The sequence below is a fragment of the Neltuma alba genome, unplaced genomic scaffold, assembly GCF_004799145.2.
Source record: "Neltuma alba isolate B1F8T4 unplaced genomic scaffold, ASM479914v2 tig00012185_pilon, whole genome shotgun sequence".
Classification (NCBI taxonomy): Eukaryota; Viridiplantae; Streptophyta; class Magnoliopsida; order Fabales; family Fabaceae; genus Neltuma; species Neltuma alba.
The window spans coordinates 340,362-356,222 of record NW_021636727.1 but is presented as its reverse complement, the minus strand read 5'-3'; the positions used below and the strand labels follow the sequence as shown (position 1 = coordinate 356,222).

The 15,861-nt window shown below is 29.5% G+C and overlaps 1 protein-coding gene across 1 annotated transcript; it reads left to right on the top strand.

The window, feature by feature from the left end:
* The first annotated feature begins 10,052 nt into the window (after positions 1-10,052).
* LOC114724357 (GDSL esterase/lipase At5g45960-like) lies at positions 10,053-15,588 on the top strand. The gene is made up of 5 exons (XM_028910696.1): positions 10,053-10,416; positions 10,770-10,903; positions 11,565-11,798; positions 14,405-14,669; positions 15,380-15,588. The coding sequence occupies exons 1-5, from the start codon at positions 10,116-10,118 to the stop codon at positions 15,586-15,588; spliced, it is 1,143 nt and encodes a 380-aa protein (XP_028766529.1). The 5' UTR covers positions 10,053-10,115.
* Positions 15,589-15,861: the final 273 nt, after the last annotated feature.

The following is a 15,861-nucleotide window of genomic DNA, read 5'->3' as shown; positions in this document are numbered from 1 at the left end:
CACCCCTCTCACGTATGTTTGTTTAATTATTGGAACCACAATCCCATAATTTAGTCTGTTAGACATTAAAAGTTATATGATACAGTGTAACTTTATACAAGTTATGAAGAGTTTGGAAGATACTAATTCCAGTCTAAATATAAGAACCAGTCAATGGATGACATTTATAATATCTCAATTAATTTCATCTCTTAAGTTTATAATATTTTTATTGATTGTAAAGGGTTTTCCACCTGGAGATAATTTTAATATACAAAAATATGATAATTTAGGAAAGTCAATACACATTTACTCTAAGTAACTAATTTAATTAATTTTTTTAACTTTTTAAATTAGTTATCTATCTCTTATATTAAGCACGGAAGCTAGTATATACCTTAATACCTATCACCTGGAAATGGATATTTGCTTCTATTATGGGAATTTAATCAGATTTTTCTGTTCACTCTTTTTTTTTTTTTTTTATTTAATTGGGGTTTTCATTCCCCAGTCCTCACTCTCTCTAAAAATCGCTGGCCCCACTTCTTCCCTCACAGGTTGTATTGTGGGGGAGGCCAGATGAATCTGTTTTCCCAGCCTGGCCCGCAAATTCTGGCGAGCCGACAAACTAGCCAGTCAGACTGAGCCCCGTTCCCAACTTTGCATTTACGATTAATAAAAAAAAAAATAGTTGCATACAATACATTCTCATATTTAATACTCCCTCCGTTCTTTATTATAAGAAACAAATAACTGAATTATATTGATAAAAAAAAATAGTTAAAATTAGTTAAAAACAATCAATGTGTAAAAAATATAATTTTTTTCCAAAAATACCCTCATTAATAAAGAGAGAGAGAGTATGAGAGAGAACAATTAAATTATTGAAAGAAAGAGAAGTGGGAGGGAGAGAGAGTGTGAGTTGGAAACAATAAATATGGGTAAAATAGAAAATCAACACAAAAAAGTAGAGACAACTTTTAAGTGTCTCTTATATATAGGAACATGCCATAAGCATCAAATGTCTCTTATAATAGAAACGGAGAGTATCAAACAGTGTTATTAGTCTCTCACCGGCACCTGATAATACTCCGTAAGATTAGTTTTTCACCGTTCGGGTGAGAGGATATTCTGGGCAACAAAAAAAAATATCAGACAGTATTTCAAATACAATTACTTTCTCTAAAAAAATACTTGTGTTTAGAAAAAATATAAATTTTACAATTTACCCTTTGTACTTGTTTAAAAATTTAATTTCCTTTTTTTAAAATTTTCACTCCTAAGTAATTATGCCTTTCTCATGTATTTTTCTCAATTATTATTTTCATTTACTTCCCACTGATTCTCGTTCTCACTCATCCTCTAACTAGGGGTATATTTAAAGAAAATCACATCTCTTACATATTCATTATTTTAAACCAGTAATAATAGTATATCTGAAAATTGTATTTCTTACATATTTATTGTTTTTAATTAATTTTAAATTTTTTTAAAATATCTGATCAGGTCAGATTCGAGTATTATATTATCAAATTCACTTGGAGGTATGTAATTCTTCTAAAAATATTTTCTATATTTACGCGAATTTAAACCCGAGATCGCCTGCTTCATATGTGGGGTTGACAAAAATATTAATGAGCGACTATAATATATGGCAGGAAGCAGAAAGATAATGAAGACCCAATCAATGTCCTCCAAGGCACCAACTTATAATGGCAATTCTTTATCAGTACTTATTGTGGTCACCAAACTGTACCCCACACAGTTTCCAAATAAAGATATAAAAAAAAAAGGAGTACATTTTTCAATAATAAGGAAAATTTAATTTTGTTAGTTAAATGATCTAAGTATGTCAAATGAAAAATTCCCTGACTAAAATTAGTGAATAGAATCAAACTTTAGTTAAATCACAATAATCAGATGAAGAATAAAATTCGGGAAAGGTTCATTAGTGGCACCACTAAGTTTCTCCAATTTCTTTTATTTTGGGATAAAATAAGAGTCCAACCATTTTTTAAAAAATAAGTACAAAAGGAGTATTCTATAATTAGCTTAAGAAAGCCTTTTTATTGCCAGAAAAAGAAACATGCTTACAATGGTAATGCTTTATGGATAATGATTGTGACCCCAAAAAATGATTTCACAGTAGCTTTTATGTCTTCCCAGTTAGTTGCCAACTGGCCCCTGTATTGAAATTTAGGAAAAGTTATTCTTTTGATCCCCGTAGCCTTCACTTATTTGTAATTCAATCTTTATACTTTGACTCGATACAACTCAGTCCCCATAGTTCAACTAAGTTGTAACTCAATTCCTGAAATTTGACTCACTGTAATTTAGTCCCTATACTTTTAACATTTTATAATTTAATCTCTCCTTTTATTAGATATATAATTTTATTTTTCAAAAATACAAGGACTAAATTATAAAATGAATAAAACTATATGAACTGAGTTGCAGCAAGTTAAAGGGACTGATTACAACAGAGTCAAAATTATAAGGATTGAGCTACATTAAAGCAAAGTATAGGGACTATGTTATAAACATGTCAAAACTATAATGATAAAAAGATTAATTTTTCTTAAAATTTAAACCAAACTAGTCAATCAAACTCATGCGCTAGTGCCAACATCGGGTTAATTGAAGTGATAGTTAGCTAACCAATGACATTTGGGTGAAAGAGGCTAGTCTCTTATAACTTGAAGAACCAAAGTTTGAATTCTTAATAAAAGAAGTGCTTATAATTAGTGTTCTACAGTGACTTAAATAGAATTGCCTCTTATATGAACATAGATATGCGTAGGAAAAAAAAGTTTGATAAAAAAGTGATAAGTACCTTGGTTCCATAACTAGAGATGTCGGCTTCAATCTCTAGGTATGGAAAAAATTCAGGCGGGGAGAGACTTCTACCCCTTCAAGGGATGCTAATGGTTCCATCATGAAAAAAAGAGAGAGAAAGAAAACTGATGTACTAGTCATTGGCTCAATTCAAACAGTGACATGAACCGGTCTGAAAGGGAAAGCATAAGAATAGGTGAACTGTTGAAAATTGAGAAAACTGGTGGTTTAATTGGTTGCCAATAATAAATCAAATGGTTTAACTTAAGCCATATTGAAAATGATGAACTGCTAAAATTTCAATGATCTTACGAAGTAATCGTTTCAGCAAATTTTTCCGGTTTCATTTCAAGTACCAGTGTCTTGTGATATTGATATACCAATGTGTAATTAATACTGCTACTTTTCTCAGTTGCTACCAGCAACATGTTATATGGCTTTTGAAGGCAACGCTATCACCAAAAATTGAAAAAGAGAGAAGATAAAATAAGGATAATTTATTAAAAAAACTACATTACTTATCTATACACACACACATATTGCCTTGCTAGCAGCTTTGAATTGAAGATGGAATTTCTAAAATTGGAATCACAAAACTGTGAAATTCAGATATAACAGCAATTTTTCATTGATAATTATTATAATTTGACAACATAATACTTGTCATGTCCTTAATATAAGAACTAGATAACTAATTTAAAAATATTACAAAAATTAGTTAAGTTGACTATTTATAACAAATGTGCAGTAACTTCCTTAAATCATCCTCTTTATTAGAACTACTACTTGATAGTAACTCCATACAATTAATAGAGATATACTCCATCTAATCCATAATATGAGACAATAGTTAAAATTTCTTACAAACCAATGAATGTTAGTTAAGTTGTTAACTTAGTATGTTTTAATTTAATAAAACTTATTGATTTTACCATTATTATATTAAAGAATGAGATTGAAAAATTATCTTCTCTATCTTGCATTTAAAACTCTCTCTTCCTTGTAATAAAGAGTAAAAATGAAAAACTATTATTAATTACTTCATCAACCTCTTATATTTTGTGCTAAAAATTTTTTCTAAAAGACTTCTTATATTATGAAAAAGAGTAGTACATACAATTTTTACACATCTATAACTTTCAACCAATTTTTTTTCTCTTACTAATAATCTAAGTAAAACTAAACTGTTTGGATATTAGGAAAAGTGTCTTTTAAAAATATTTTTTTTATAAATCTAAATAAATTGTTCAACACATTTATTTATATACTATAAAATTATTATTTGATTTTTATCCCGAAAAAAAAAGCATCATATTCATGTCCCAACACTATTTTGGCAGTACTGCCGGTACTTTGATAAGCTTTTACAAGCCAGGCAACAGAAAAGGACAAACCAGAAAGACTGACTATATTAAATAAGGCGTGAAGTTATGCGAACTACCCCTGTAAATTACGAAAATTCCTATAATTATTCTAATATTAATTGCTTGATGCAGTAGTATTAATTAGCTAACCAAAGAATCATAGATTTCGTGTGTCAGTTGTCAATCTAGAAGCCTACTTGATGCTCATTAAGGTGACGATGACAAATGATAAAAAGTTTTTTCCCTTTAAATGCATCCCAATTTTCGATAGGTTTCTCCAATTAATTTTAAAAAAATTCAAATGCTACGTTAGTTAGGCTTAGCCTCTAATATTTTGAGAGAATTACAATGAAGTGTTAATGAAAAAAACAACTATTAATAAGTTTCAATAACAGGTTAAAAGTTATTATTTTTTATTTTGGTATTTGATATTACAAACTGTTTAAGTAATTATTAAGATTTTTTAGTAATTATTTTTTTTAGAACTTAATTGTAATTATTCTATATATTTTTGGCCCAAAAAAAAGGCTTACATACACACACACATATTAATTTCAACAAAGAAAGGGAGGTTCAATCTTGAGACGAAAGAAATTGTTATTGTAAGTGAACGCTTTAACTCCACGGTTTGGACTTGACAGAGCTATTATTCATGCATTCTATCGTTGATATTATCTTGATTAGGTGAATGATTCGTTTCAAGAATCTAATAAATCTGGCTAAGTAGCCAAATTGGAAGGGGTGGCAGCTAAATTTTTGTTCTTACGAAGAAAGTTTTAGTTTAAAGAATTTAATTTGAATGGTTTTTAGCTTTTTTTTTTAATCATGTATCAAGACAAAAATTTCTTATTGTTTGTTATTAGTTCCAGCCTTGTATATATCAGAATTTTTTAGGGGATGTTTATTCTTACTTACGAGAGACTAATAGCCTATTTAAAATTGAAAAAAAATTAAGGATAAATCTCTCAATAAAAAAAATTGATAAATAGTCATTAGGGATGATAGATTGCGCAAAAGAAAATAAATTACATACAAAAAAAGTTAAGTTACACAAAAATAGATATTTGTTTATTTAATTTAAATATAAGAAAAATGACTTCTACATGAGAAAAGTTTAATTGCACAAAGATAGGATGTCACACAACTCGAGAGGGATTATGTATATAAAAGAAGTTAAGTTGCACGAAATTTTTAAAATCTTTTTATCAATTAATTTTTCAATAAGAAATTTATCCCGAGTTTTCCCTATAAAATTTTTAGTATCAACTTTCCCTTTTGTTTTCATTAATTATTGATTAGCCTCATTTTATTGATTATCCTATGTGCTTATTTTCTTTCACTCAAGCTATTTCTCATGAGACAAATAGTAATCTTAATATATTCCCAAAAATATAATTGTCCGTCACATATGAGTTTTAGTTGTTTCCAACGCATGCTACCCAACTTATGTAAGAAAGTTATTACTTAGGATAATCGCTATAAAGTTGTGAAAAAAAATATAATCATAAAAAAGTTGTAATTACAGATGAACATTAACCTTGTTGATATCTTTTGTACTGCAACACATCATTAAATTATCATGGGACTTTTTAATAATTGTTTCTTACTTGGCACCACATAGTGATTTTGTTTTATTATTTTTATGGGAAAATTTCACTTAAGTACCATAGGTAAGAATTTATATTAGTCAACCCCTAAAATATTTTGAAATATCACTGCAGGATTAAGGGACCAAACTAAAATTCAAAATTAAGAGTAAGATTACAATAATGCCCTTCACTTTTATTTTTTTAAAAAATAAATATTAATGGTCGCCGGAGTCTGCCCACCGGCGCCAATAGGTTGGACCTCCGGTAGCCGAAATTTTTTATTTAAAATAAGGTGGCCAAGGGAAGGTTTAAACCCATAATCCTTTGGCACACCAAAAGTGATGTAACCACTAAGTCAAGCAAACCATTCAATTATATGACACAAATAAAAATATATATAACAAAACAAACGCAAGGTCTAAGTATAAGTAAACAAGTGAAATTCGACAGTTTACAAGTAAAATTCAATAATTTCCAATAAAAATTTGACAATTTACAAATAACATAATGGAATTCACAACCCCAAATGCAAGTGTTTAAGTGCAAATGAGTAAGTAAAATTTGAAGATTTACAACAAAAGTTTATGGATTTACAATCCAAATTTGGCTATTCACAAGAAACATAAGATAATTCATAACCCAAAATGTAAGTATTTGAGTGTAAGTGAACATGTGAAATTCGACAATTTACAAGTGAAATTCAGCAATTTACAACAAAAATTTGGCAATTCACAAATAACATAATAGAATTCATAACTCCCAAATGCGAGTGTTTAAATGTAAATGAACAATTGAAATTTGAAGATTTACAATAAAAGTTTATAGATTTACAACCTAAATGTGACTATTCACAAGAAATATAAGAGAATTCACAACCCAAAATATTTGAGTATAACTGAACAAGCGAAATTCGACAATTTACAAGTGGAATTTAGTGATTTACAACAAAAATTTGGCAATTTACAAATAACATAACGAGGTTCACAATGCCAAATACAAGTGTTTAAGTGTAAATAAGCAAATAAAATTTTCGTTGTAAATACTGAATTTCACTTGTAAATTGTCTAATTTTACTTGTAAATTCATAAACTTTTTTTTTTGTAAATCTTCAAATTTCACTAGTTCATTTATACTTAAACATTTGTATTTGGAATTATGAATTCTATTATGTTATTTGTAAATTGGCAAATTTTTGTTGCAAATTGCTGAATTTCATTTGTTCATTTACACTCAAACACTTAATTTTGGGTTATAAATTCTTTTGTGTTTCTTGTGAATAACCAAATTTGGATTGTAAATTCATAAACTTTTGTTGTAAATCTTCAAATTTTACTTGCTCATTTGTACTTAAATATTTACATTTAGGGTTGTGAATTCCATTATGTTATTTGTAAATTGCTAACTGTTTGTTATAAATTGTTGAATTTCATTTATAAACTGTCGAATTTCATTTGTTCACTTATACTTGGATACTTGCATTTGTTTTGTTATATATATATATATATATATATATATTATTTGCATCATATGATTGAAGGGCTTGCTTGGCTTGGTAGTTACATCACTCTTGGTGTGCCAAGGGGTTAGGGGTCCAAACATTTCCTTGGTCACCTTGTTTTTAAAAAAAAATTCCAGCCACCAAAGCTACAGTAATGGCCACCGGAGGTTCAACCTCCAGAGGCAGCTACTTGAACACCGGTGGCCGGACTCCGACGACCATTAATTTTTTTTTTTTAAAAAAGTGAGGGGTATTATTGTAATCTTACTGTTAATTTTAATTTCAGTTTGATCTCTTGGTCCTGCAATGATATGTCAGAATGTTTTGGGAGTTGAATGATATAAATTCTCACCTGTGATCCTTAAATGAAATTTTCTCTATTTTTATTCATACAACCACTCTGGTCCTATATATAAATTACTTGTAGGAGAAAATTTTGGTTATAAATATAAATCACTTATAAAGTATTTTTTTTTCAATTTTACCCCTGTTAAATACAAAAAAAAATATATGTGAAAGAAAATATTCATCATATTTAATGAAATTTTCTCTATTTTTATTCATACAACCACTCTGGTCCTATATATAAATTACTTGTAGGAGAAAATTTTGGTTATAAATATAAATCACTTATAAAGTTTTTTTTTTCAATTTTACCCCTGTTAAATACAAAAAAAATATATGTGAAAGAAAATATTCATCATTTTTTTTTTCAATATCCTTTCTTTAATATGGACAAGTGTAAAATTTTTTATTAATTTGATACATTTCTTGACACGCGAGAGAAAATCACAAGCGACCAGGGTGATATGAATTAGATACATCACCCACCTTGTTAAATACTACCTTCAGTTTTTAATATAAAAATTAGTTAACCAATTTGAGTAAATTAAAAAAAATTATTAAGTTAGTTAATTATAATAAATAGGTATTGCGTTCTCTAAAATACTTTTGTTAATTACGTGTATTAGTTAAAACTATTATTTGATAGAACTTTTAACATGTGCAACTATTACAAGAATTACTTTAAAAAAATAAATAAAGATAACATATGAAATAAATTAGGGTCTTATATTTAAGACTAAATTAAAATTCAAACTAACTCTTATTTTAAACACCTGAAATAGTATTCACTAACAATACTGCCGCCAAAATGTTTTTTGGAAAAATTGTAAAAAAAAAACTGTGGATAGAAAAATTATGCACAGGGACTAGTTTACAAAAATTATTGTCAAAACTCATATTATTGTTGTCAGAATCCATACTAATATTATCATGAGTCCTAATTTATAATTTTTCTAATTTCACGGTCTTTATCTATGATGTTTTCAAATTGTTTTAACTAACAATACCGAGGTACTTGTAGAATTTATCGCCACTTAGAAAATCTTTGGTTTAACCCAAATTCATATTTGAAATGGGCCGATAAAATCATATCCATCACAAGTAATAATTTGGTCCTAATTGGAAAGTTGACCCAAATAACTATAGAAAAAAAAATATTGAACCAAATTTAGTATGCGCCTTATTATTTATCTATCATCCTAATGTCCCTTAAAAATTAAAAAATAATGTTCTTTTAGGCCAAACATAAAAAATAATGCTGAAGCATTGTTTTCCTGAAGTTCTTGAAGTGTTCTATTTTTAGAGCATTTAATTATTGATGCAGCTGGTCTAAAACTAAAAGAATGCTATGTTAATTAATTGGCCAAAAAATAATGTTATTAATGAGGGACTTGAATGAGATTTTAGAAAAATTCTCACCCAGCGAATTGTTATTCTCATTATTTCATACCTATATTTATTGAATGCAGAAAATCTAGATTCGTGAACTTCAAAGCTTGCAATAAAACCTTTGCTCATTTAAAACCTAAAAGATAGGAGTGAGTACATTCATACTTATTTCGAATCATGAAAGTTTAGAGGGTTCTACAACCGAAAAATAATTAGAGAGTTCAATATTATTTAATATTATTTATTTTGAAAGTATTTTGAATGTGTGGTTACAATTTTAATTGTCAACTTGGATGCAATAATTTTATTAACGTATAAAAGAAAAAAGTTAAAACATGAGTCATTTAATTAATCTCTAATCTCTACAGCTTTCTTTTCTTTATATACAAGAGATATAATAATTTAAAATCTTTCTGAAAATATATTTTTTCTAACAGTCAAGCTTTGGTGAAATAGATATACTAACTCATATTCTTAATATAAGATCTAGTTAGTAGTTGTTTGTAATTCAATTTGAATTATGAACTAGGTTTTATATTAATAACTAAGAGTAGCATTAAATAAATAAGAAAAAAATTGAACAGAACCTAATAATGAAATGTGTGGAGAAAGATGGAAAAAAATCTAAAAGAAAATTGCATTGGACTTAAAAAATAGTCGTGCGTTCGCACATGATTACGGTTTTTGATTAATATAATCCTACAAATTTTATCAGTTCAACTCTATGAATTTGCCACAAATTATTGATGGATAAATTCTTCATCACAAATTGGCCTTTTCTTTTTTTGTATTGTACACACTTTATTATTATTATTATTATTTTTGTAAACAAGGGTTCCGCCAAAGAATTGATTAAGGTGGGGAAACAGTGGAAATGCCAAGCCCAAACAATAAAGAGAGGCGGAGGCGATGGCAGAGGCCAAATTAAAGTCGATACTTTATTGTGATATTAATGTGCAAAACTTCGCTTGAGATGAATAAAGTCCACAGTGCATTCACAAGACTCATATGGCAATAACTAGCCACACACACACACACAGAGACACATATAAAGATGCCAAGCCCAGAAAACTTGAGTAGCAACATAGCTGTTTAGCAGTTCCTGAGGAAAACATAATGAGAGAAAAAAACATGAGAACTTATGAAGATACGCATGTTTCGGTTTCTCTTCCTATGAAATGTTTCATTGCTTGTCTGCAACTATGTTTGGTGGTAAAATCAGTTGGGTCTTCTTCTTCAAGAAAAAATGTGTCAGGCTTAGCTCTTTACGTATTTGGAGATTCCACAGTAGACCCAGGAAACAACAACAACATCAACACTCCTTTAAAGAGCAATTTCCCTCCTTATGGAAGAGATCTGCCCAACCATGTTCCCTCTGGAAGATTCACCAACGGCAAGCTCGCCACTGATTATATTGGTATGCAAGTTTTCATTACATTACCATTTTTATGCCCCTCTCTCTCTCTCTTCCCCTTTCTCTCTCTATGTGTGGGTGTGTGTGATACATGGTACTACTGACTAATTGAATTCAAGGAATGCCTGAAATGAGAGTGAATCTCTCTCTGTGTGATATTACTTTTTATCTGCAAGATTCAAACATACGATCTTATATGATTCTTTGTTAAGTTCTTTATATATATAGAGAGGGAGAGAGAGAAACAGAGAGAGAGTGACTGTGTCTGAGAGTGAGAGATAAATTATGTTGTCTGCGTGAGTTGTGTGGTTTGGAATTGAGGTTGATGTAATTGAGGATGTTTGTTGTTTGTGCAGCTTCTTATGCAGATGTGAAGATAGAGTTTGTGCCACCTTACTTGGAGTCAAAGCTTGATATGGAGGAGCTCATGAGTGGAGTTAGTTTTGCTTCTGCTGGTTCTGGCTTCGACCCTCTCACACCAGCTCTCTCTGTATATTTTCCCTCTCTCTCTCTCCCCCTCTCTCCTCCTGACATCTTTGAAACATTTATCATAAGTGGTTCACGGAAATGAGTTTGGGCTCCATTTGAAGTAAATTCGCCAACTGTACAATGAACTCACTCATTGTATATACAGAAACACGTTTCAAATAAGCCACTAAACCTCCTATCCTAAATATCCTATTTGAGTTAAATCACTAATTTGTAGATATTAAAAATATTAATTTAGCTCTTTATGATTAAAAAAATATGTAGTTAAGTAGTTTCCTTAAAATACTTATTTTAATCATTTACATTAGAAATTGAAAAATCCCCTTTAATATGAACAATTATTATGAAACATTTAGAACAAAATTATAAATTTAAGAGACAAAGTGGGTTTGAGGTATTATATTTACAGTTAAAACAACCCCTTATACTCATTTTTGTATTTAGGACGAGAGAGAGAGAGAGAGATACTAATTATCTTTCATAGTCCTTAGCAATACCAATGAATAATAGGCATTATTAATGGATGATTTATAAGTATATTTGTAAAAGTTCTTTGAGCTATGAAGCGTTCTAACCTTAATTAATAAGCACTGGACTCATTTGAACTCGCATGAAAGTGATGGCATGTGCAAATAACTTTGTTTTCTGGTTAATTATTTCAGAATGTAATCTCAATGCCAAAGCAGCTGCAATATTTCAGAGAGTACAAAAAGAGATTAGAGAATGAGGTTGGAAGAGAAAGAACAGAAACTCACATTCAGAAGTCAGCATTTCTGGTCAGTGCAGCAACAAATGACTTCGTCGTTAATTATTTTTTGGTCCCATTTCGAAGCAAAAGCTTCAGTGTCTTCACCTACCAGCAATTCTTGGTTCAACAACTCAAAAGCCTCCTACAGGTTTGTCCAATACACCCCCACATGCGTGTGCATGTCATATTCATATACATATACATAAACATGTTATGAAGACAATCTCAAAGAGAGTGCCGAAAGACTAAGACTTTAGAAGGAAGAGTTTCTTAACTCATAAATATCACACTACGCTTGCGGCGCTTCTCTTGATGTGAAGCTCATAAAAATGGGCCCCCTTTTGAGGGCCAATGCCTCTAATAGGCCCACACTACAGCACTTTACTTAGTCTCTAAATACAAGTTTAAAAAAAATGTCCGATCACAAAATATTAACTCCACGCCATACCTCCAGTTTTAAATATAAAAGTTAGTTGATTAATTTAAGTAGATTAAAGAAATACTCCTCTGGTCCTATTTATAAGGCACTTCCAATATGTTTCACACAGACCAAGGAAAACCTTAAATTGCATTAACTCTCCATTAAAATATAGCAACTTTTCAACTTTACCCCTATTTAATATATACTCCTTTCAAAAAAGATAACTACTTACACTATAATAAATGAAGGACAAAATAGTACATTTACACTGAAAAGTTAATGAAGTGACTTATAAATAGGACCAAAAAAAACCTTCTCTTTCTGCCCTATAAATAGGACCAGAGGAGTAAGTTAAGTTCGTTATTTATAATAAATATGTGTTATTTTTCTTAAAATATCATTGTTAATCAAATTTATTAGTTAGAACTACTATTATTAGAAGAATTATCTTAAAAAAATAAATATAAGAGATAAAATAGATTAAAATCTTATATTTAAAATCAAAACAAAATTAAAACAAAATCTTATATTAAGTACTAGAGGTAGGTATTATGATGTGATTGAAGAAGATTCTTTCAAAGTGGCCGAGGAAACGGGTTAGGAGCGGGAAAAAAGAATAAAAGATGTAACAAGATTCATGTGTGAGAGGGACGGATCATGTGAAGCCTCTGTGGTACGAGTTTACCCAAAAAGAATCGAATTCTTGTGATATGTACCTTCTGTGTTTCATTTTGACTTCACTCTACATTTAATCCTTCTAATTAATTTTGAATTTAGCATTAATAATTAAAAAATTTATAATTAATTCTTTGTGGTCTAAATAATTATTAATTTAGTCACCATAATTTGTTATATTTTTGTCACATTTATCATGTATGCAAGTTAATTTTATTTTGTGATGTCATTTTTATTATCATAAACCACCTTAGTTCAAAGTATTTAAAAATATACATGATAAGTTATATAAATATGCGTAATACATATTCAAAACCCAATTAATAATGACGAGATAGAAAAAACATAAATATCAAAGAGTTGATTCTAAAATTTTAAACTATAGAGAAAAAATAACAAAAATAAACGAAATCATAATAAGAAAAACCAAATCAAGGTATTGTAACTCTTTCGAAGGAAACATATTATAGAATGCTTCTCATATATAACCATAATGAATTCTAATAAGATTATTTGAGACACCTAATAAGAAAAACAATATGCAATAAATAAATAAATAAATATTGTAGACGAAGATAGTTCAATGGCAGGCCACAATATAGGAAGCGGCCAACATAATACATACATATATATATGTATTGTTATTTTCGGTATGGACTGTAAAGTAAGGCTCATGGAAGACCCTACCACACCCACCCATTAATGTTGGCAATTTGCTTTCCTTAGTTCACACAGGATATTTTTTCAGTACCAAAAAAAAAAATCAGGATATTTCTGGCTCACTACCCCCACATCATAAGTATTGCAACTTAGTTTACATGGAAAATTGTGAAAAAGTACCGCCTAAAGGTGGCTAAAAGTTGTTTAAGGACTCTTGTGCAATTTATCTTTGGTTGGTGCAACTTTTTCCTTCAACAGTCTCCAACCTATTTTTAACTATATATATGGGTGTGTGTGTTTAACTATATGTGTGTGTGTATACATGCATATAGCTGAAAATATATTGTACATAGTCACGAAATATCGAGTTTGCACCTGTTGAAGATGATTTGCAAGCACGGACATGGTCCCTAAGACACCTTTGGACAAATCATTTTCCACGAAGTAATGTTTCAGCAATTTTTTCCGTTTTTTTTTTTAATATCTTCATCCCTCTACACACATACAAAACTACTTAGTGAATTCCCTTAGCTGAGTTAACTCCCTTCAATTCCTAACATAGAATTTAGATATATAACTTATATAAATTAAAACAATTAGTTAAGTTAGATAACTGCATGTATTGCATGAAATTTCAAGATAAATAGTACTACTTCCAGCTTTTAATATAAGAGTTAATTAAATATTGGATTTAATCCTAAATATTAATTAATTTTGTATCTCAAATTTATAATTTTTTTCCCTAAAATATTTCTATTGATTATAAAAGGTTTCTTTTAAAGGATAATTTCCATACACATAATTGGAAAGGATAGTTTAGGCAAGTTAGCATATATTTGTTACAAGTAACCAACTTAACTAATTTTCTTAACCTCTCCAAATTAGTTATCTAGCTCTTATATTAAGAACCGGAGGTGATAGTAGCATTATAATTAATAAACATTATTAGGATCTGTTTTATATATTTTGTATTAAGTGATAATGATGATATAATGCAGGATTTGTTGGTAGAGGGTGCTAGGGAAATTGCAGTGGTAGGGCTTCCTCCAATGGGATGCTTACCAATTATGATAACTATGAACAGCTTTGGTGGGGAAAGAGGCTGCATTGATAAGTATTCCTTAATTGCAAGAGATTACAACCAAATGCTTCAACATGAATTGCAAATAATGCAACAACGTTTCTCTAATTCTGGTGCTCATTTCTACTACGTTGACATTTATGGCCCTTTGGCTGATATGATCCAAGCTCCTCATAAATATGGTTAGTACTCCATTGGCTCTTTGCTTTTTCACATTATTGTGTGCGGAGCATATTACTCCATCACTTCCTAAACTATTGTCATAAAATGTATAGGCTAAATGATCCATATAAATTAAAACAATTAGTTAAGTTGATTATTTATAAATATATATATATATGGATTTTCCTAAATTAACCCTTTCTGAAAACTACCTTTATTGAGTATGATATCTGCAATCAGTAGAGTTAATTTAGCGAAAAATAAAATGTGAAACATAAAGGAGATTGAAACTTAAAGCTTATTTGGATTAACATTTGTAAAAGTAACTTTTATTTTAATTACATTTTACAAACTGAATTTAGAATAAAAGTCAATTAGAATAGTGTTGAAACCCCAAAAGGTCCAAGAAATTGCCTTTTAGATGTAATGTGGATTTTAGAAAAAGAATTATTTGGCTCCAATGCCAATCCAAATATAATTTTTAGAATCAAATTGGCGTTTGGAATTACAAAAGACAATCCAAATAAACATTCACATTTATGCCCAAAACAAACATCTTAATTAACTCCTACATTTATGACTGACAAGTATATTAATTTATTTACAAATATTTAAATTATGAATAATATAATTCATTTCTCAAATTCTGTTTACAACACCACTAACCAACACAAATATAGTTTTATAAACATGTCATTGATTTTGTGTTTTTGTTGGGGAACATGAACAGGTTTTGATGAGGTAAATAATGGGTGTTGTGGGAGTGGTTACGTTGAGACATCATTTTTGTGTAACGACAAATCGCCGGCGTGTCCTGATGCTTCAAAGTATGTGTTCTGGGATTCTATACACCCCACAGATAAGGCCTATCACTACATCTTCTTGGCTGCTCAATCCACCGTTGATTTCATCCTCCAACGCCTCCAACAACGACATTAACTTCCATTTCTTTCCCCCTCTCTTCTTGCTGCTTAATATTATATGGCCTGTAATTATTGGGTTATATCCTCATGGAAGTGGTTTGACTGTATCATATAAAGATTATAAGAAAAATATGTACTTTCTATTGACGGAATAAGAGAATTTGCATGTCATTTGTTGAGTTGTGCATGTTTACACTGTTGTTAGGGATTTATTTCGCCATACGCAGGAATTTTAGTCCAAAAACCGTATATGATTGATGAGGGATTGGAGTATTGCAAACAAAAGGAG